The 21,103-nt window shown below is 42.6% G+C and overlaps 1 protein-coding gene across 4 annotated transcripts in view; it reads right to left on the bottom strand.

Moving 5' to 3' along the window:
* Positions 1-4,544: 4,544 nt before the first annotated feature.
* LOC102033021 (dystrophin) overlaps positions 4,545-21,103 on the bottom strand; it is a 391,913-nt gene continuing 375,354 nt past the window's right edge. For 2 of the 4 annotated variants that reach the window (XM_031063886.1, XM_031063887.1), the window contains 2 exons: positions 13,149-13,180; positions 4,545-7,013 (listed from right to left, as the gene is read on the bottom strand). In XM_031063886.1, the coding sequence (XP_030919746.1) occupies positions 7,002-7,013; positions 13,149-13,180 (44 nt within the window). In that variant the 3' untranslated portion in view covers positions 4,545-7,001. The remainder of the gene's footprint in view (positions 7,014-13,148; positions 13,181-21,103) is intronic. The other 2 variants (XM_005429311.2, XM_031063885.1) reach the window with 2 other exon arrangements.

Here is a 21,103-nt window from a genome sequence, read left to right as displayed (position 1 = left end):
TTGGGGGGGTAGAGACCCCCATGTTCCATGTTCACAGCATCTACAGTAAAGCAGCTTTGCAGCATGAAAATAGGAAACTCTGGGGCATCATGTGAGTACCTGCAGCCAAAAGACCTAGAGATGCAAATGGTCTTTTATCTTCATGTACTGTTCCAACGTACAATTTTTTCTTAATGTAGAAGAGGAAGCTGTCAAAAACATGTAGAAAAAAGCACATACATGGTAAGTCATTGAAAGGAGTTTGTCTGCCTGCAAGGTCTTGCTGGAGAAAGGCTTTGAGCTTTTCAGTGAGGTTAAAAAAAAGGGGGGGGAGGGGGAGAAGAAAAGATGAAAGAAGCTAAGTTATAGGCTTGATGCCTTTTATTATCTTCTGCCAAGGCTGGAAGACCATGCCAGCTCTGCCAGGTGTTTCAGAAGAATAACAAAAGCAGACATTAGGTTGAGCCAATGTGCTTACAGCCACTTCCTTAGGAATCAAAATTCCTGAAGGAACTTCAGCAACTGCTTCATAAAATACTGCTCTGCTGCTGCAAAACACAGGCTGTTATAGTTTAACATAAAGCTGAATTAATGCACATTGTCAAGCTTTATTTATTTTGACACAAATGATTCCAGTTCATTTTTTTGATTGAATGGTTCACAGGCTCAGCAGAGCAAAGGGCTTGTGTGAGCATGTCTGGGGATGTGAGTGTGTTCATCAATGTACACACACACACAAGGAAGTCTTGTGTTTCATGCCTGTCTGTCTGTGTGCATACTGCTCTGTATTCATGTATCTAGCATTTACTCTAGCATACCTAATATTTTCTAATTTCTAATCACATATTTGTGGTTGGTAGGAAAAACCCCAGTAGTTTCATGTCTTATCATCTGCAGCTGGTTGCAGCCTTTATCTAAACATTCACTGTGGGATGCAGCAGGGAATTATATTGGCAACTGCCATTAATCTTCTGTGCAAAAAGAAGCATCTCCTACATCAGTGTTAGAATAAACCCATTTGTCTGGTGAATGAGGCACAACTAAAAGGTACCCTGATGCAGAAGCAAAAATCCTCTCATGACGATACTTTTGATGTTGTACTAGTCCACCCGAGGCCATCAGGAAGAGCATCTTTAGTGCAAACTGAACAGCAATGAGTTGGAACAGTTTTAATTGAACAATTTTAGTCTGATTTTGGGGCATGGTACCTGGTCTGAAGTAGCTCTAACCTCCCACTGTGTCGCAACACCACCAGTGTATGAAAACACCCTTATGTAAATCTCCCTGTGCACACAACACCTGACTTCTGTTCCTCCAAACACTTTGGGCCTCCACTCTGCCTCTTTTGTCCCCTGAATGACCATGCAAGGCCTGGCCTGGTGTGGTCCAGGTGTGGTCCCTGACTGGCAGGGATCAGCTGTGCTCCCCAGCTGGCCCATGCTGCCCCACAGGTGAGCTGCTCAGCTGCTTGCTGGCTGCCTGTGAGCCTGAGGAGAAGGAGCAGAGCTCTGGGGTGAGCAGGGATGTGGCTCTCTCCCTTGCACACAGCAGAGTGGTGGCAGTGAGCTGCAGCAGCTGGGAGATGAGGAGATGCTGGCAGCAGCTTCATGGCACACAGGCATGAGGAAATGAGAAGATCACGTGTGCCAGGGACCAAGCCATCTTCTACAGCCTCATGGACCTCTAACAGATGAATTTACTAAACTTGTCCTTGTCTTTATACAATAATGTGTTCTTAAAGACTCTCATCTTATTGTTGATAATGATCTGAAAGAGATTATACCTCCAAAATGGCACTCCATGTTGTTGGTTTGGGTCATGTGCAAAGGAAATAAATAAAGGAATGCTGAGTGAGTTAACATAATTTCTTGGTTTCCTGTTATAGAAATATATGTATAAAATTATCTCCTTTTTTCTAATACTTGCTGCAAATCTAGACATACCAATAGGTTGGTGTGAGGATGCTGTTATTCCTGGAGATGCTTTTTTTTTGAGAAAAAAACTCTTCCATTCAGCAAGAAAGACAATAAAATATTGTTTTTTTTTCTTTTTCTGTATCTGTGCATGTGTGCACAGAGGGGCATGCGGGAGGGTGAGAGAAAGAGGAAAGCCTTACAAGCAGTGGGTTGCTTATGTCAGCAAATAGGGAGAACTTGCTTGGACTCAGCTTTTTACAAGCATGTGCCAGCTATTAAATAAATGGCATATCCATTGTAATGCTCAGATAATAACAACAATAAAGAAGTCTTTACATCTGGTAAACAATTTCCAAGCTGACTAATATGAGCCTTGGGTTGGCAAGCAGTAGGGGTTTAGGCAATAGGCTGAAAGAGCCCCTGGTATTTGTGAAGTCCCACAGTTCACTTCTATAGCTCCAGGATTTCCTTAACTCTCATCCCTCCCTTAACCACAGGCGATTTTATACCAAGTTTTTGGCACTAGGAGCTGCTACTTATTTGCTGCAGTCATATTCCTCAGCTGCTGAGCAGCATTATCAGCTTATGGGGTTCATGTATGGAAATGTTACACCTTGGTTGGTCTCAGCAGGCCCATTTTTCTTGCACAGATTTATGGCACTTTCTAGCAAGTTGATATGCTTGCTCAGAGCCGAAACAAATTCCCGGTGAGCCTGAGTCAAGAAGAGGAAGATTTATTGTTTTTCAGCCTGAGTGCACAGGTGTGCCCGGAGGCAGCCAGCATGGGTCACAGCCAGGCAAGTGCCCAAGGGCTGGGGCTGGGCCCAGGTGTGTCCTGCTGCTGCTCCTGCACCTTTGCAGGGGGGAAGATCCCGTCCATGCAGTGTCAGAGCTTCAGCCCCACCTGCACAAAGCTGGCAGCTGTCCTTCACTGCAGGGCACATGGTGCAAAAGTGACTGCATGGAGCATCACATTGGAAGCTGCCACTGGGCCAGGAGTGCAGGCAGCTATTGCTGGTTGTACGTGGGTGGGTTTGGAAGCATTTGTGCTTCATGCAGCACTCCAGGCACTGTGCCTGCTACATGTACCCAGCCCAGCATGGCTGGGGATGCTCTGCTGCAGGCACCACCATGGAGTGAATCACACACCCTGGCAGCTGCAGACCTTTCATGCATCCTTGCACACCTTTGCTTTCCCTCTTTTTCCCCATCCTAGCTGAAAAGGTGTTTTTTCCCCTCAGCTTAGCTGTCCCCCTCCCTGGTTTCTCCTGCCCCACCACTGCAGCAGAGCAGAGCTGCCCACACAGCCCCATGGGCTGGCAGGGTGTGCTGGGCTCCCAAAGTGCAGCAGCAAGCCCAGGGCTGGGCTGGGCTGGGCAGCACTCCCTGGCTGAGCAGAGGTGAGCAGGGGTTGTGCAGCAGGGGAGCAGCGTGTGCTGCCCTGAGCTGTGTGTGAGACCAAGCTGGGCACTGGGGAGCAGAGGAGACCTGTGGCCTCACTGAGAAGGGAACCTCCACCCCCCACAGTGTTGCTGACCTGGCTATCAGGGCCTCAGGATTATCTATCATTATCTATCTAATCTATCTATCTATCTATCTATCTATCTATCTATCTATCTATCTATCTATCTAATCTATCTATCCATCCATCCATCCATCCATCCATCCAAATGGTAGAGCAAAGACTGAGAAGTCCAGAAGTGAATAAATGGCAGCACGTTACAAGGCAGACAAAATCAAAGAGAACTAATTTTCCCCTCTGCCCAGAGAGCAAAGGAAACACACTGACCAGTCCTTAAGGAGGGTATTTTGCTGAACATACATAAGGCAAACATTCCTAAGAGCCACTCAGGAACACCAGGTCTGGTTGATGGGATGTCAGGAGCTGTAATTCATGGGGTCACAGGTGTGGGGGAAATGAGTAGAGCTATCCTCCCTCTTGCATAATTGAATTCAGCAGCCACCATGGGGACTGCTGTGCTTTGTGGATTGCACAGTCTTCAGGGAAGACTTCAGAACAGCACACGCTGATTGACTTATGTAGGAGTGAATCAGAGTAACTCGAGTCTGGGAGAGTCGATGTGGGATGTGCATTTATTTCCTCATGTGAATGAAATGAGGAAATTCCCACCTTCTCCTTCACTGTATTATCGAAATCATAGGCAAACATATGCTGGTTTTGCCTTTGTATTTTATTATTTTTCCCACCACATTCTTTCTACCACCAAAAGGTAACTCAAAGGCAGCATTGTGACACAGCTGAGTGGAGTCTGGGTATCACAGCCTACACATTTCCTAGATAAGGGAGATGTGTGATCAGCCTCTCTGATGGGAACACACACTTCCCAAAGCCCCAGAGAGGGTTTTCCTAACATTATGCGTGGTGGCAAGGAGACTATCAAGTGTTGGACTGAATCAATCTGGTCTGAAGGTCCTGTCAGGGGTGAGGTAAGAACTGTGGGGTTGGCAAAGCCCCAAAAGCTTGGGAGCACAGGAGCTCCACAACTTCAGCAGGGGAGAAAACCCCAAACCAGGGAGAGCTGAGGCACTGAGGTGATGCCAGCAGAGAGTTTGGCCAGTGCAGTTTGGCAGGGATTTCTGGGGAGATGTGCTGGGTGAGTGCTGAACAGCCACAAAAACTCCTGCGCCTTTTATATAACATAATTGCGTGCTTTATTGATATACACAGTAAAGCAGTATATAATACAATAGTAAGGCATATATTTGGTGAAATTTGGTATGTTGTGAAAAAATGCAGTAAAACAGAAGTTTATAAAAATAATTAGTAAATGTTACAGTGTTGGTGTTAAAACACAATATATTATGATATCCAAGTAATAAACCAGTACTGAGTAACGATGAAATAACATGCCATATGGTATTTATGTATTCAACTACACTGATTATGTTTTACAGTTTAATACTTTGTCATTATAAGGAATATGAAATAATTCCCAAATTATGCTTAAAAAAGCAGCAATAAAGCTTTCAACTTTTTAAATACTTTTTGACAGACTCACTCCAAAACTAAGATCTAGAAAGTAAAACAAACAAAACAAAACCCTGATGAAAACAATCGTGCAATCTCTTTTTCCTCCGTAATTTTTCTGAAGAGAAGGTTTAATGTATAAGGGGGGAAAAAAGAAGAAACCCATCTCTTTCTCAAATCGCAATTTAAACCTTCTGATAAAAAAGGACATGAGAAATCGTGAGGGTTCCTATTGTAATCAAGTGTTAAAAAGCTCCTTATTAGGAAAGCAGAGGTTTGGGGGGATTGTACTTTTTTTTTGTAAATGATTAACGTTGTTATTACTTAAACAATGAGACCTGGTCACACAATGGACACGTGGTGATGCTGTAACATTATCATATGTAATTGTCAGGAACACCACAAAACCAAAGTGAGGTAGAAATAGCATGACTAGCCATGTTCAATGTTAACTAGCATTCAAAATAAAATCTTTCCCAAGTTTAATTACACTTCATACAAGAAGAGGTAACAGATTTTTTTTACTCTTGCAATATAAAGTCAGATGGTTGTGTTTCTATGTATTTCATGGTAAAATTAAAAGCTGGTTGAGAAAATGAAGTGGTAAAGCTTTTGCTGACAGCACCTCATACCCAAACCTCTCTCTCACAGAGCTGCAGTCAAGCTGGCTAATCTGTTTCTCTATCAGCTCCTCTCTTTCTCACATTATTGTTAATTGTGCAGGGATTACTTGTACAGAGAAATGGGGAAGGAGAAAGGACCAGGGCCTTTGTTTTGGTGATAAATATTCATGGAGCAGTGTGACTACCTTCACCTGATCACCATTTGAGGCAAGAACAGCAGTAACTCTTCCACAGCCTTTCCCAAAGGTGGCTTGCAGCACCACAGCTCCCTGGGACCGGCTGCTGCAGCAGGATGAGACAGGACAGTGGGAAGCTCTGGGCTCCTATTCCAGAGGATCGAGGATCTCCGTGCTCATTACCAGCACTGGGAGCTGGACAGAGCTCTCTGGGTACCCTACTTGTGCTTTGGGTCAGAAGCCAACCCCACAGGGGCTGGGGGAGCATCTCCCTCTCTTCTCTCCTCTGCAGCAAAGGTGACAGTGGGGGGAGAGCTGTCCCCAGCCCTGCTGAGCCCCAGGGTTCAACCCAGTAAGGCAATGTCTATGTTCTTTTACTAAAAGTATCCAGGAATTTTGTCAGCAGAGGAAACACTGGCACACAGGATGGTTAACTTCTTTCCTACTTTCTTCTGAGTTTTTCTTTTTTAATTGATTGGGTTTTTTTGCAGGCTCTGTCATATAATGTGCTCTTTCATTTAATTATTGCAAACTAGCTGTGTAATTGCTAGTTGCTGTCCAAAACCAGGACAGTAAGTCATGTAATTCTTAATTTTATTGGAAAGATAAAATGTAACTACCTTCATTGGAAGTTCAGGTTTTTTGGTTATTTTTTCTAAGCCAGCCCTAGTCAGACAAAACCAATGAGAAATGTAAGGTTGCCATTCTGGTATCACTGCAGGAAATATTTTCCTTTTCTTTTTCTTTTTGATAGGCAAGGAAAAGAACACAGGACATGAATCTCTCTGATACTGTTACAGAGCTGAAATGAAACTAAACAAATGCACTGCCTCAGTATATTTTTTTGTGGTTTTTTTTTTAAGGGGGTTTCTATAAACAATTATTTTTATAAAGCACACTTTAGTTTACAATCTTTCATTATAACTGTTATAAATTTTTTTTTAAACAACCCAAAATGCGTTCCATATAAAGAAATGGCAAGTTATTTAGCTATCAAGATTTTACATGTAGTTCTCTTATAATTTTTGTACAATTGCATAGACGTGTAAAACCTGCCATTGTTAACAAAACAGTAACAGACTTAGGAAACTACTGAAATCTACAGTATAGTACCACTACCCTTCACAAAAATATAGATTTGTTTTCTTGTAAACTCTTACAGTCTAATCCTCTTTGTAGTATGAATATTATAAAAACCATGCGGAACGCCTGAAGTTGTAAAACACATCTCGCTATTCTAACACCTTGTCGTCGGTCATCACGGTCACTAAGGTTTCCATCGCTCTTCCCAGGTCATCTGCCATGTGGAAAAGGCTCCCTACATTGTGGCCTGAAAAAGAAAGTCAAAGAGGAAATTAAGCAAAGAGGATGTGGCAGCATGTGGACAGGAAAACTTCCCTGATCCGTTGTTCTCCACGTGCTGCTCGCCATCATCTCCAGAGGAGACTTCCAGAAGTCTCCTGGAGAAGTCCAACATGTTGTCATTAGCAAAAGCTGCCAGGTTTGTACAACACTTTAACAGCAACACTGGCTTGAACAGCTATGGCAAACCACCCTGCAAAGAAGCCATCTCCCCCCTGGTGATGGAGCTTCTTCATTATCAATGTTCACCAAAAGCAACAATTAAGTCCATTGACATCACAGAAGAGTTTTTGACTGTTGCTACAAGTGTTTGAGTATCCAGTGTTCTATCAAGGAGAAAAAGAGAAACAAACAGATCAGCAGTAATTAACTAAATCATTAAAGCCAAGAGGTCTCAGCAGGATACCTGCAAAGATAGATATAATGATGACCAAACTAAGCAACCCAGTTCATTCAATCATTTTTAAATATCTTTTTGGACAGCAGTCCAGCACAAACAAAGATGCCACAATTACCAGCTAACTACTGTGCAGAGGTTCACATGTGTATTTCCCTTCACCTATAACCACTCTGAAGTCCTAAGATGGTATAACCACAACCTCCTACACAGAAGTGATGAATAAACACACAGTGCAATTCTGGAGATGAGACCTGCAACTTCTCACACTCATGTCACCAGTGCAGCAAGTGGTGATGGGTGGTAAGAAATGGCTTCATCACAATTAGAGACCAAATAAACTCAAGGATGGGGAGCCGAATTGCCAAAAGTTGCCATTTTAGCCCCTGGCACACCTTGTCTGGTCTCCCACTGCTGTTCAGAAAAATGTCTCTCTCCTGCAAGTCCCGTGTGAGATTTCAGAGCTCTATGACTGTCTCAAATACCCTATGGCACCTCAAATGACAGAGACATCATGGTTTAAGCAGCTGAACTTTATCTGGAGTCTCCCTCCTGAAAAAATATGACTGAAGAGGGAACATGAGGTCTAGGCACCCTACAAGATGAGGATATAAACTGAGGACTGAGTGTTCAAGACTTCTTGCAAGGACAAGGAGGAAGGAACAGACAGAAGGTTTTAAACCAAGCAGAAGGAAATTATATTCCACAGAGCACATAATTGTATTACTGAACTCATCACCACAGGCTGATGTTGAGGCCAAACACATAAATGAGTTAAAAGAGGAGTTAGAAAATAATCACTGAAGAAAGATTTATTTAGATGCAAAAAAGTGCACGTGACCTCCAACTCAAGAAGTCTCCACACTGCAGAGTGCCAGTTACTGAACATTTATAAGTGAAGTATTACTCAATAAAACTGCACGTCACCCTGGCCTAAGGGGGTTTGATTTACTCTCTGGAGCACTTGTGATAGAATATTTGTCTGAAAAAACACAGGAAGTGCAATGCCATGTGCCCACAACTCTGGTTCTCAGAAATGCTTTGCATTAGTCTGGATGCTGAGTCCTCACCATGGTCCTTGAGGAAGGAGCACCCAAATGAGGGAAGGACCTGACCAGGACATCCAGGACACACCTTTCATGCAGTCCCTACCTGTAATGTGCTGGAGCCTGACTGACCATTGCACACCTGCACAGTGGCTTCCCCTCCTGACACAACTGCAACAGGAATGAACCTTCCCTATGGGGAAAATCAGACTCGCCATCCTCCTCCCAGAGTTCGCATATTGTGGCAGTCATGCACTGCTCACATTTCTACAGTAAATCAGAGCCTGGAGTGATCTCAGTTCTGCAGCTTTTATGGAATAGAAAAAAATTACCTCAGAACTATTCAGAGAACCACAGAATGGTTTGGGTTGGAAGGATCTTAGGAACCATCCAGTTCTAACCTCCCTGCCACAGGCAGGGATGCCACTCACTAGACCTGACTGCTCAGGACCCCATCCAAGCTGGCCTCAAACACTTCCAGGGCTGGGGCATCCACAACTCTGGACAACCTGTGCCAGTGTCTCACCACCCTCAGTCAAGAATTGCTTTCTAACACCTGGTCTAAACCTGCTCTTTTCCAGTTTAAAACCATTGCCTGCTGTCCTATAACTATCTGCCCACATAAAACTCTCTCTCCCTCCTTTTTATAAGCCCCCTTAAGGTACTGGAAGGTCTCCCCAAAGCCTCTTCTCCATGCTCAACAACCTCTGGAACTCTTTTCTTCTGGGGAACTACTACCACCCTCTACAAATACAATTTTTTTAAGGTTGTTAGTTTTTTGGTTTTTTTTTTCATTTAGCATTGATGATACAAAACTAGGCTGGATCTGAACAAGAACTATTCAAGAAACCCACTGGACAGTGAGTTGTGCTCTGACAAAGCTTGCCAGACAGCAATACAAAAAAAAATACTTGGTTCTGGTATCTGGTGACAGTTTGCTAACTGCACTAATGTGCAAAGAAACAGATGCATCAATCAGCAATTTCATCCATACATCATAAATGCATAGCCATCCTATTCATCTGAAGCAAAACCTTGTAATTTCCTCATCAGCATGACAAGTAACTGCATATGAAAGATTCCTGCCAAGTTTTGGTCAAAACATAGTTTATTTTAAGGTAAATGTATCCTACCACATTTATTTTAGCTGTAAGGGATAATCTCTCTCACTGGCATCACGCAGACTGAGATCAATCCAGCAACTTATACCACCACAAATGAAAATCTGACAAAGCCATATGAAATCAAGAACTCATGGGAGATGCTGGTGCAAACCAGCTGAGCTGCTGAGCTGCTCTACTCACCTGAAACTCCATGACTTTTTGGGAACATTCCCTTCTGGTATAAGCAGAGCAATGCTCCCAGCTGTGAGAGGCTGCCCACGGGGTGATGGGCTTGCATTCAGATTTGTTGTGATTTGTTATTTCTAGAAAACTCCAGGGCTCTTCAGGATTTCAACACAGCTCATTCCCAGGAAGACTGATCGCCCTTTTGTAGGCTTAGAACAACCCAGAATGCTAAACTGCATCCTCAGAAATTAATACTATTTTGTTCTGTCAAAAAAGAGTTGGGTCTAGAAAGAATAACTTCAACCAAAAACACACACAAAAAACCTTTCAGAAGTATGCCACAGTCAGTATAATCTGTTACATTGTTCAGGCAATTAGAAGTCCTTATGGACCCATGAATCCCTAGGTACTTTTTGATATTTAAAAATTACAGAAATGTCCAATAGTACTTTTTATTTCTTTATCTGTTAATTGATACAATATTTTTTAAATAACCATGCTTCAAATCTGACCTCCCTCCTCAAAAGCTGCCCAGATGCACGCTGCAGTGATTAAGGAGATAGAGCTCCCTCTCCCCCACAACATCCACACTCCCTCTCCAGCTCAGGGCTTAATTTCCCCTCCATAAAAACTGAACACTCGTGTCTTCTCCAGAGCCATCTGAGGTTAGAGCTCAGAGCACGACCACACAGCACTGCTGACTGCGCTCCAGCCACGCACCTGGCACGCCCTCAGCTGGGTGTCTGCACTGCCAGCAGGATTTGTGCCTCTCCTGGACATGGCAATAACAGCCAGGTTAACTGAGACTGCAAAGAGCTGAGGACAAAGGACATGATGATTTCCTGGGACTGCATGTGCAATGAGTGCACCCTTCTGTCATGGCTGTACCTAAATTAGTGTTTAGGTTCACTGCTTCCATAGGGCTCTTCTGCTGCCACTGGATGCTGCTCACTCGCCCTCTCTAGTACTGGAATGTAGGACGTTGGCATTTTTAATTAAGAAGCAAATGAGAGAAATAATGTCCTAAAAGCACTTAGAAAAATAAAAATCAGAACTTTCCATTATTATTAATATTTCTGAAGTAATGCTATCAAAGAAGGCATTAATTCCATTCTTCTTTTTTAACATTAAAGCTGAGAAAGTCTTATGCATGCTTGAGGCACTGAAAGGTTGAAAAATGCTGCTATGTAAAAAAAAAACCTAGTAGACACTTTGAAATGCAGCAATAAAGCTCAAAATGGACAGTGTTAACTTAAACTTACAAAATCCACAGCTGCCATTTGCTTGGGAAGCAGAAGACACCTGTTTCTGCAGACACTACCTGCTCACTTCTGGTCACACAGAGAATGATGTGTTTCACATCTGCTGAATTTGCTTCAGAGACTCTAATGGAATCAAGGCCCAGGGGTGTGGGCACAGTAACAGAATACCAATCTCATACTACAGCTTGTCAGAAAAATAAATATGCAACATTCAGACTTGAAAGAGTGGATTGAAAGTAAATTGAGAAATCCCAACACAATACAGGGCCTTTTCTAGCAGAAGAGATTTCTATCCCTTCCCTGAGAAAAGAAAAATCCTTCCTGTTGGTGACTTGGGTTTTGATACCCTTATTAATATTGAGTAATGCCACAAAATCCATTGGATTACACACAAAGACAATACCAAATGTGAGTAATGGAATCAGAACCTGGCCAGGTGAGTTTTAAACCACGGGATCTGCCTTTGCACGTACAGACTCTCACCTAAAGCAGAAGCTGTTCTGTACCTTAGCTCATATCCTTCATAAACAGGTGGACAACTGCATTTTATATTCAGCTCTCCAAATTACTGAGGTCCCTCTGGAACCATTAGTGAGCACAAACTCAGCCAGAGAGCACAGAGCAGTTCACTGAAGTCAATTTTTTAGGGTTAAACTGCTGGAATCAGATCAGGTAGAACATGCCAATTTTTTTTTGTTGTTGTTGTTAATTATTTGTATTGAGTATGCTCTCTGCAGAAGAAGCTTTTTTGAGTAATATGCATAAATATGAATGAGGATAGTGGAAATCAATGCCCTGTTTTTGCTAAATGGGAGAACAGTTCTCAGAGAATATGAGCTGAGAACAAGCAGGGCTCAATGTGAAGTATTTCCCATTAAATTTCTGGATTTGTACAGTCTGCTGATGCCATCTCAAGCACCCTTTTTTGATCCATAAGAGAGGACTTGCCATTCAAGGACAGATTTAATCTGCACCAAGGGTCTCACACCTTGAGCAGCTGAACCTGCCCCAGCACCTACAGCCGAAGCAGAGAACCTCTGTATTTCAAGGCACCACATCAGGACAAATCCTGGCTTTCCCAGGGCCCCCTGTCAGTGACTGGGGGGGTCACAGCAGCTCTGTTAAGAATGTTTCCACCAGCCCCTCCCTCTGTAGCAGCAGAAGTTTGCAAACCAGGTTACCCTTCAATTCCTGCCTCATCCACACCGAGCGCCTTCTGTGCAGGAAAGGTCATTTCACAGCTACTGCAACTGCACTCAGGCAGTCTCTGAATATTTTATCTTTAATAATAATTTTCACTAGAAATTCATCTTTCAAACGCTGTGTCTGGTTGGCAAGTGAAGAGCAGCTTCACAGAGGAAAAATCAAGGCTCTGGAAATGCTTTCAAAGGAGCTGTGACAACGCAGTGCAAACGCTTTCCTCCATTAATGAGCAGCGACACACAAATTCCAAAGCCTATTTTGCATCAAACCAACCATGTCCAAAGTGCACAGTGAAAACCAAGGCCCATTTGCATTGCTGAATGCAACACTGTGGAGCTGGTGAATGTTAGTAGCATTCTTCTTTCTGCAATAGTACATCAGGAAATTAAACCACCTGAATCTCTCATACCTCTCAACTCTCATATTTCTAAAGAAATATTAAAAAAACTATTTAATCACTGGAGATGATGGTTGTTATACTGGCACATATATGTTTGCAAGCAGAACAGCATGAGACCCCAGTCTCCCTGTTGTGCTTACACACAAGAGCAACAGAACATAAATTAGTGACTGCAGCATATTTACTGACAACATTTATCATTCAGAGGCTTAATTTCAATGTATTATTTTCTCCTCCCCATTCCCGATTTTCCACCTCTGGGAGCATGTAAGAAAATGCAGACCCCTGAGCTGCCATTGTCTCCAGTGAAAGTTGAGAGGTACACCACTGTCACAGCACACATGGGGAATGCACTCAGCAAAACCAAACAAAACCCAAAGCAAAATAAAACCACCCCCACCCTCCACCAAACCCAAGCAACCCCGTGCTGTGTCACACACATGCTGGGCACAGAAAGCAAGCTGTGACAAACAGAAGCCATGGCAGTGAGCCTGCGTCTCACTAACCTCTCTCACTGGCTTTCCAGGGGCATTTCCTCCTTTAGGAACAGAGAGAGGAAGTGGAATAATTATCAGAAAGAGAGGAAAAAAACCACCACACATGAACATATGTTTTATACTGTAAAAGACATTTCAATTTTCATTTAGAAATTTAACATTGAAAAATGCATTTCTGCTTAAACAAAGACCAAAAGTGCACTGAAATCCACTGATGATTCTGAGCTGATTTATTCAACAACAGTTCTGTAACCTGTGGCTTGGCTTAACCTCTCAAAAAGACTTGATAAAACTACTTACACCAACTTACACACCTGTCAGTTGAGAATAAGGACTGCAGACAAGATCTGAACTCACTTTCTGAGCATCCTAATTAGCAAATTTGAGTACTTCTAGCAATCAGTGTAAATGGTGAAAACATTTTCCCCCAATTTCAAATTAATTTACCCAGACACTTTACATTGTATTGTGGCCTACATACCCTGAGGAATGCATTGATATAGATGCCTATGTGTACACACATATTTCACACCTACAGAAGTACACTGGAATGCAACATGCTCACATTCAGGATAAATATATTGTAAAATATGTTTGCAATGTGCTGACCTGCAAGCATGGTAAAACTGAGGGGGCAGAGGGAAAAACAAGAGAGAAAAGTTCAAGTAAAAAAGGAAAAAAAAGAGAAAGTATCTTATCATGTTCAAGTACTAACAAAATGGAGTCAATAATGGGTTTAGCTCCAAAGATGTTCCTAAGAAGCCTTCACAGAAGCCATCCTCTGATCATGCTGATTCTTCTCAAACACTTCTCATAGCATATTTTGTTTTTAGAAAATGGAAGCCAGGTGTTAGTCAATGACAGAAACACCCTCTGTCCACCTTTCCACCCCACAGGCAGTCACAGTCTCGCTGTCTCCAGCAGCAGTGTCCCACTGTCACTGTCCCACTGTCACTGTCCCACTGCCAATGTCCCACTGCTGGCAGCTCTGCCATGCCACACCTGCAGTCCCAGTGAGAAAGTCACTGCAGCAGATGCTGCAGGATGATCTTTGCCCCAGAGCTGCTGTAAATGTTGCAATTTTAAATGATGTGTGGGACACTGGGGAGACAGACAGACACATAAGGGAGAACACACGAGTCAGCATAACAGTCACCTAATTACTGTTGAGTTTTGCTCTATGGCAGGCTGTAGGAGAAGGGAAGAGAGGCAATAAACAGCTTTATGGGAATTTTACAAGCTGCAGAACAAGGGCCAACAGCAGAGCAAGGCAGAGCAGAGGCAGTACAGGAGAGGAGGAGAGGGCAGAGGAAGGAATGGCATCATTGACCAGCATGGCTCTGAGCCATGGCTCCCACCAACTCCAGGCAATGGAAAGGGCTGGGGCAGCCTCTGAAGGCCTGGACAGCAGAGGTTACCATTTACAGAACAGAGGAGCTTCTAGCCCCTTCCTACCCCTCTCCCTCTCCCCAGCAGCACACTTCCTATTAAAAAGGACAGCAATAGGTTCAATAACAACATGCTCTGCACATGGGTTTTTATTCTGCTCCTCAGTGAAATCATGACTCCAGTGATGTCTGTACCACACCTGCTGGTGCTGAGAGATGTCACTTGAGCTCTAAGGACTCCACCTCACAGGGCTGCCTAACCTTCTAGGACTTTCATGTGTGTCTGCAGAGCCTGAGACCTCCTCTGGCACTTATGTCAGGAGTCACAAATTCCCTAAAAAATGCTTTCCAAAAGGGGAGATGAGAATATCTCATCAATATCAATCATGTAACAGAAAATCCCTGGAAAGGAAGATACAAAATCTATTGCATACTTTGGTAATTCTCTCAGGAAGAGCCCCAGGGTTTAGGTCAGCTTAAGGACTCCAGAAACTGCAGCACAGTACAGCTTAGTTTGAAAGAGTCCTGGGGCAGGAATGGGACCCAGCAGGAGATTAGCTTGGGTCCACAGTTTAGCTTGGGTCAAGAAGAGAAAGGAACTGCCTACCAGCAAAATACTGGAGTTCTTAAAAATGCCTTCCTGTCTGCACAAGCACCTACAACTGCAGCTACACAGTGATTAATTTACATCTACATGAGACAGACTGGATTCTGCTTGAAAATGAATGAATTTAAAGGTAACTGGGGTAGCTCAGCACCACACAAAACAGCTGGTGAGGACAGTCTGTGGTGAGTAATCAGCCCTAGAATTTGTTAAATGCAGCAAAGATCCACGCTACTCCAGCAACAGCTAATTTCTTCTGGAGGAAGATTAAAAAGGGTTTAATGGATTTTACGTTATTTTCTTTTTTGCATATGAATGAATGCCTGTTTCTAAGTTTTAAGGCAAGGAGTATGGTTTGGCATAAATTGCAGAGGAAGAAGATTGTCTATATTGCTGCAGTACTGAAAATTTGTGTTCTGTAAGGCATCCAAATACTAATACGCAATCCATGGGTGCCTAATTATCTATTATTTCTGCTCAAATCAACATTTCCTGCCCTTACAAAACAGAAGAGCTTTTCTTTTTTTTTTTTTTTTTGGAAAGCCACATGGCATTGCATCACAGGCAAAGGTACACAGCAAGTGACCACATCAAGCCTGAAAGCAGAGGCACCACCAAAAACTTCATGCAGGAGTCTCTGCAGGTCAAAACAGAGAGCACAAAGCAACAATTCCACTGCCCCTGCCACTGAGCTCAGGAAAGGGACAGCCTGCACAAAAGGGACATCTGGCTCTGCAAAGAGCCTTTCTTCTCAAGACAAAAAGAAAAATCTGTTGAAGTTTTATTAAATTCATTAGCATATTCTCAGTTTGCACCAGAACTGGGCATTATAAACCAGGGAAGACCTAGTCCGCCCCACCACTGCCCCATCTGCAGAGAAGCTCAGCCAGATCAGCTCTGCTGAGCAAAAGGGGAGCAGTAAGGGACCTCAGTCACCTGGGCTCACTGTGGTGGGATCCAGGAGCTCAGCACAGAGAAGGTGACACAACCCAGGAGAGGCCAGAGTATCTCAAATGGAAGAGTATTTCCAGAATACTCCACAGGACAGTAACTCCAGAGTACTCTTTCACTGACTCAGTAAAGTGTGAAAAGTCTGCATCATGAGACATTTTGCTGTCAGAATAAGGAAATTGCATTATTTGCAGTGCTGAAAGTTGCTAGTTCCACTTAGGATGTTGGTCCCATTCATGACAGAGGCTGGCTGATGCACAAGTGAGAGGAGAAAATGTGACTGGTGTGTTTTAATGTGACTGAGATAAAAATAAAACTCCTAAAAAAGGGTGCTATTCTTAGTGCCATTCATTTATTGCTGTGGGATCTTGTAATTTCACTGCACCACACCACAACTGTGGTGAGCAATACCATGCCAAATTGTGAGGACCAGTCTCTGTCCAAATGTTCTCACATTATGTCATGGCCTCTTAGCTCTTTTAAGCCATGATGGTCTCATTTCTAATCAGTTTTGGCTCCCACTTCTTCACTATCTCCCAGCAGGGGCCCAGCACTGCAAATCTGTGAAGCTCTCTCAGCAGCTTCAGTTAGTTGAAGAACTTGTGGCCCTAAATAACCTCTCTGAGCTTCATTCACAGAATGCATCTGCCATGAAACCACAACTGCAAAACTCAGCCTGGCCCACCAACAGAGCCACCTGAAGTGGTGCAACTCCTCAGTGCTGCAGGAGAGATGAATTGGGCTTTGAAAATCCTGCCAATCTTACTCTCTAACTGTGAACCAATTCCCTGGAGATTCAGTAGTTTGGGCACAAACACGGCGTGAAAATGTTTTCCTCTGTGGCCCATTATTGAGCAGGGTCAAATAAAGCACTGAGGTGGCATTTAATGGTAGATTTCCACTAAATGTCAGACCTCTGGCTTTGACATCTGTTTTGAGTTAGCACAGCAGCTGTTTGAAGCAGCTGCAGCAGTTGTGAATTTGCTGGGAGCAGCAAAGTAAAAGAGGAGTGGATGGGAAACCTTTTAGATTAAAAGGAAAGAAAAATTCCTTAAGGACAGCAATCATCAGGTATTCAGCAGAATTTCTCTCTCCAGAAATGAAACTGCTTTTGGCATCAACAGCCAGCTGTGCAAGGAGCAGGAAAGTCCTGTTCTCCTCAGGAAATGCCAAGAACTGCCAAAAGGTTAAACTGAAGAAACAAACAAATGAAAAACCATATAAAAGGTGTAAGGTACATAACTTGTTGCATCTGAGGTCTGCTTGTACAGGCCCATGACACTATCTGTTTTGCATTTGCTTCTCTAAAATACATTTAAAATGATGTCATGAAGCCTTGATGCCCTTTTAAAAACAACTTTGTGCAGCAAAAGCTTGAAAAACATAATCTTAAGGAATCTATCTCCAGGTGAGTGACAATTAATATGGATTTTTATTGCCATGTTTCAGAATTCCAAAATAAGAGCCACTATTTCCCAATCTGAGCAAATCTTATTCTCCAGGTGCTTTTGACAATATTTAGGCTAAATATGTCTGTGATGTTCAACTACACATCTGTGCACCCAAGCACAGAAATTCAGTCCTTTTCTCTCTTCACTGCTTGTTCAGCTCTGATCTTTTCTCACAATCAAAGCCTTCAAAATCCAGTTTGCTTCTGTCATATTGTTCTGAACTCCTCCAAGCTGTTATTCTAACAGCAACAGGACACCCAGAATTATGTCCCTGATTCAAAAGGCCTGCCACTCCCTCTGCTGTGACATGCTGATATTTAGCTTGAAATTTAACAAGCTTATTTTTACAGGCCACAAAGAAAACATTATTTTATAAAATCATTGAGGTTGGAAAGGACTTTTAAGACCATTGAATGGAACTGTTAACCCAGCAGTGCTGAGCCCCCCACCAATCCAAGTCCTCAGGTACTACATCTACAAGTCCTTTAAATACATCCATAGCTGTTGATTCAACACTTCCCTGGGCAGCCTGTTCCAATGCTTGACAACCCTTTTCCTGAAGAAATTTTCCCTAATATCCAATTTAAACCTCTCCTGGCACAACTTAAGGCTATTTCACCTTGTCCTACTGCTTGATACGTGGGAGAACAGACCCATTCTAACCCTGCTTCAACCTCATTGCAGAGTGATAAGGTCTTCTCTGAGCCTCCTTTTCTCCAGGGTAAACAATCCCAGCCCCCTCAGCTCCTCTATCACAACCTGTTTCTGAATGGCAAACTGGGGCAACTGCATTTCTGGTATCTGACAATTTTTGAGTTCTACTTTATAAGAATCAATATAACCAAAAGTACTGTTTATAGATAGGTGCTATTGCTTGTTTGAGTTTATTCTTCTGTTCCTGAACACCTCCTTGAGGTAGGTATTCACACCTGGAACCTGAGATTCAGTGCAACTTGTACTGAAAAGAAATAAAATTTCACTTGCACCATGCCTGAGTCCTTAACATGATGCTTCTCAGGCAGCTCTGCCAAACTGCTTTCACTCTTCTGCAACTGCACTTTGATCTTCTGTTAAAGATTAGAAATCTGAGATACAGTTACACCTCTCAACAGCAAAAAGGTTCCTGATTCAGGAGTTTGCTGAGACCAATCAACTCTGCTTCTTTTTCTTCTTCCTGCAGTTTTGAAAATTTTACATCAGAGATGCCTGATGCCTGTGGAATCTGACTGACCACAGCATCTTTCATGTGACACTGGAAGTCTCCATGAAGCTGCAGCATATCAGATGTCAGATATAAACTTTGTGTGTGCACGTATCAGTTGAATATAACTGAATTAATAAACTGGGAATAGAAGAAAACTTCAATAACAGAAGTTTACATGAGCTCTCAGCAGCCTCTATCAACTAATGAATGGAAATTCATTTGCACTGGCTTTAGGACAAGCAATTTCTTACAGAGAGCCTGACCATTCCTATACCTCAGCCAAAAGGAATTACACTAACCTGGCATTCATGCAAATACATCAAAAGATATATGCAGAACACAGAAACATAATTGAAGTCCTAATCTCTTTAGCCAAAACCTGGTACAATTCCCAAAAACTGAACAAGTTTCTCTCCCAGATGGATTAATGTTTTTGTGTAGCCCAAGGGAGGGGAAGAGGCAGATTCTGGCTCAGCCTGGCAGTGCCTGGGCCAAGACTAAAAGCAAAGTCCTGTGGGAAGCCTGGCTCTGCTGGGCTGTGCCTGCTCCTGCTGCTGCACCAGGAGCTCCTCTCGTGCCTTGGCTGGGGGGTCTGACATCAAAGGCTGTGCCCCCTCCTCACTCACAGCCCTCCATCCAGCTAGAGAGTATTTTTGCTCTCCATGGCTGCTAGTCACACAGGGAAGAACATAAGCTGCAATACCTTTTGTGGATGCTTGTGTTATCATCTACTATGTTTTCAAGACAGTTATTGAGTGAAGAAAAAAAATAAGGGAATACATTCTTTCTCTCTAGCTAAATGACCACAGTTTGCATCCTGAGAATGAAAATCTGAAGTTACAGCTTAATTTACAAAATTAAAATATTATCTGATCTTATCAATTTCACTTTTCTTTCCTACTAGATTTTATGTTCTCTGAGTTTATTGCATGAAGCTTTGTATTTTTCACTAATGAGATAAAGAAACATTTTCTATTCTCAGTGAGCAGGAGGTGATGTCTAACAGACTGACCTCTACCTATTTATTCTAGACAGAAGTGAACCACTCTATTTCAAATATCTCATTAAATTTAGTTTCATAAATTGCTCCTATTTCACTGAAAACTAAGCTTGATTTTAAAAAGAAACAATGCCAGTGTCATGACCTATGAAACCAGATTAGATATTACATTTGGTGAATATTTTTACACATGGGATACCTACATGTGACTATGCAAGATCTATGTACAACACATTTACACTAATGATGGTCACTAATGAGAAAACACTGTCTGTTGTAACCTTCTGCACACAGCAACTTTAAAAATAAGTCCATTTTAATCTACATAGCAATATTAGGAAGACTTCACTGCTGTCTCTCATAGCAATTATCTAGGCTAAACAAGGGCTGAACCTATGACTTTTTTACATAATGTTGAGGTGGAGCTGAGTGCAGCTGACAATTTATTGTATTAAGACTTTATTCAATGATATCTTTCTAAATGATTCCATCTTTTGACCTATATTATGAGATTTTATACAGTTTATATTGACTTTTATCCCACTGCTCACAGATGGTTCTGGTGAGAGCTGAACTTTGAAAGCAAAGAATGGAGAAAAAACCCGACTCCACTGAAAGTTTAGTAAAATGGTTAAAGCATTTATCTCCTAAAGAAGAACCCCTGGGCGATGTCTGAAACTTGTGTAAGGGTCCTGCAGGAAGTCTATGCCCCCTGAAATCCACTTATCAGGCTGGCAATACCAGGGCTTTCTCTGGCCAAGTGGCTGAGCCTCTTTTCACAGCAACAGCCAATATCCCAAACTTCCCATCTCCTGCTAGGAATATCAGCCATTTTTCTTGGCAGCAGAAAGAAAAATTTTCTATTCTTTTCTTCTGGGCTCAGAAAAGAGCTTAAATGAAAAAAAGTTGGGCAAATAAATTCTGGTTATAAAAATGCCTATTTTTAGCAAATAACAGGAATGAGAGAAATGGAAACACTGGAAGAAAGGCTGTGGCTGTATGAACAAGTGCAGCCCATGCTGCACAAACAAGCACCCCACTTGTTTTCCCTCCTTGCCTCTGGACCTGAGAGCTACATGCTTGAGAACTTTGACTTTGAACTCTATTTCAAACCACAGTCTTGGAGAAGGATAAGGACAGAAGGAAAATGTGCTAAGACAAGTATTAAAAAAATAAATCATCAAGGGAACCAGCCAAAAAGAAGGAAAACTGTGAAAAAAGGAACATGGCAAAAAGGAAGTAAAGAAAATGCTTGGGGAAGAAAGAATCTCACAAAGACATTGTCTCATCCACATATCTAGCAAGGGCTACCTGTGGAGGTAGCTTAAGGTAAGGAGGAACAGGCTGCTCCTCCACTCTAAACAAG

This window comes from Geospiza fortis, unplaced genomic scaffold (genome assembly GCF_000277835.1).
Source record: "Geospiza fortis unplaced genomic scaffold, GeoFor_1.0 scaffold331, whole genome shotgun sequence".
In the NCBI taxonomy this organism is placed as follows: Eukaryota; Metazoa; Chordata; class Aves; order Passeriformes; family Thraupidae; genus Geospiza; species Geospiza fortis.
This window is presented reverse-complemented; position numbering and strand designations above follow the sequence as displayed.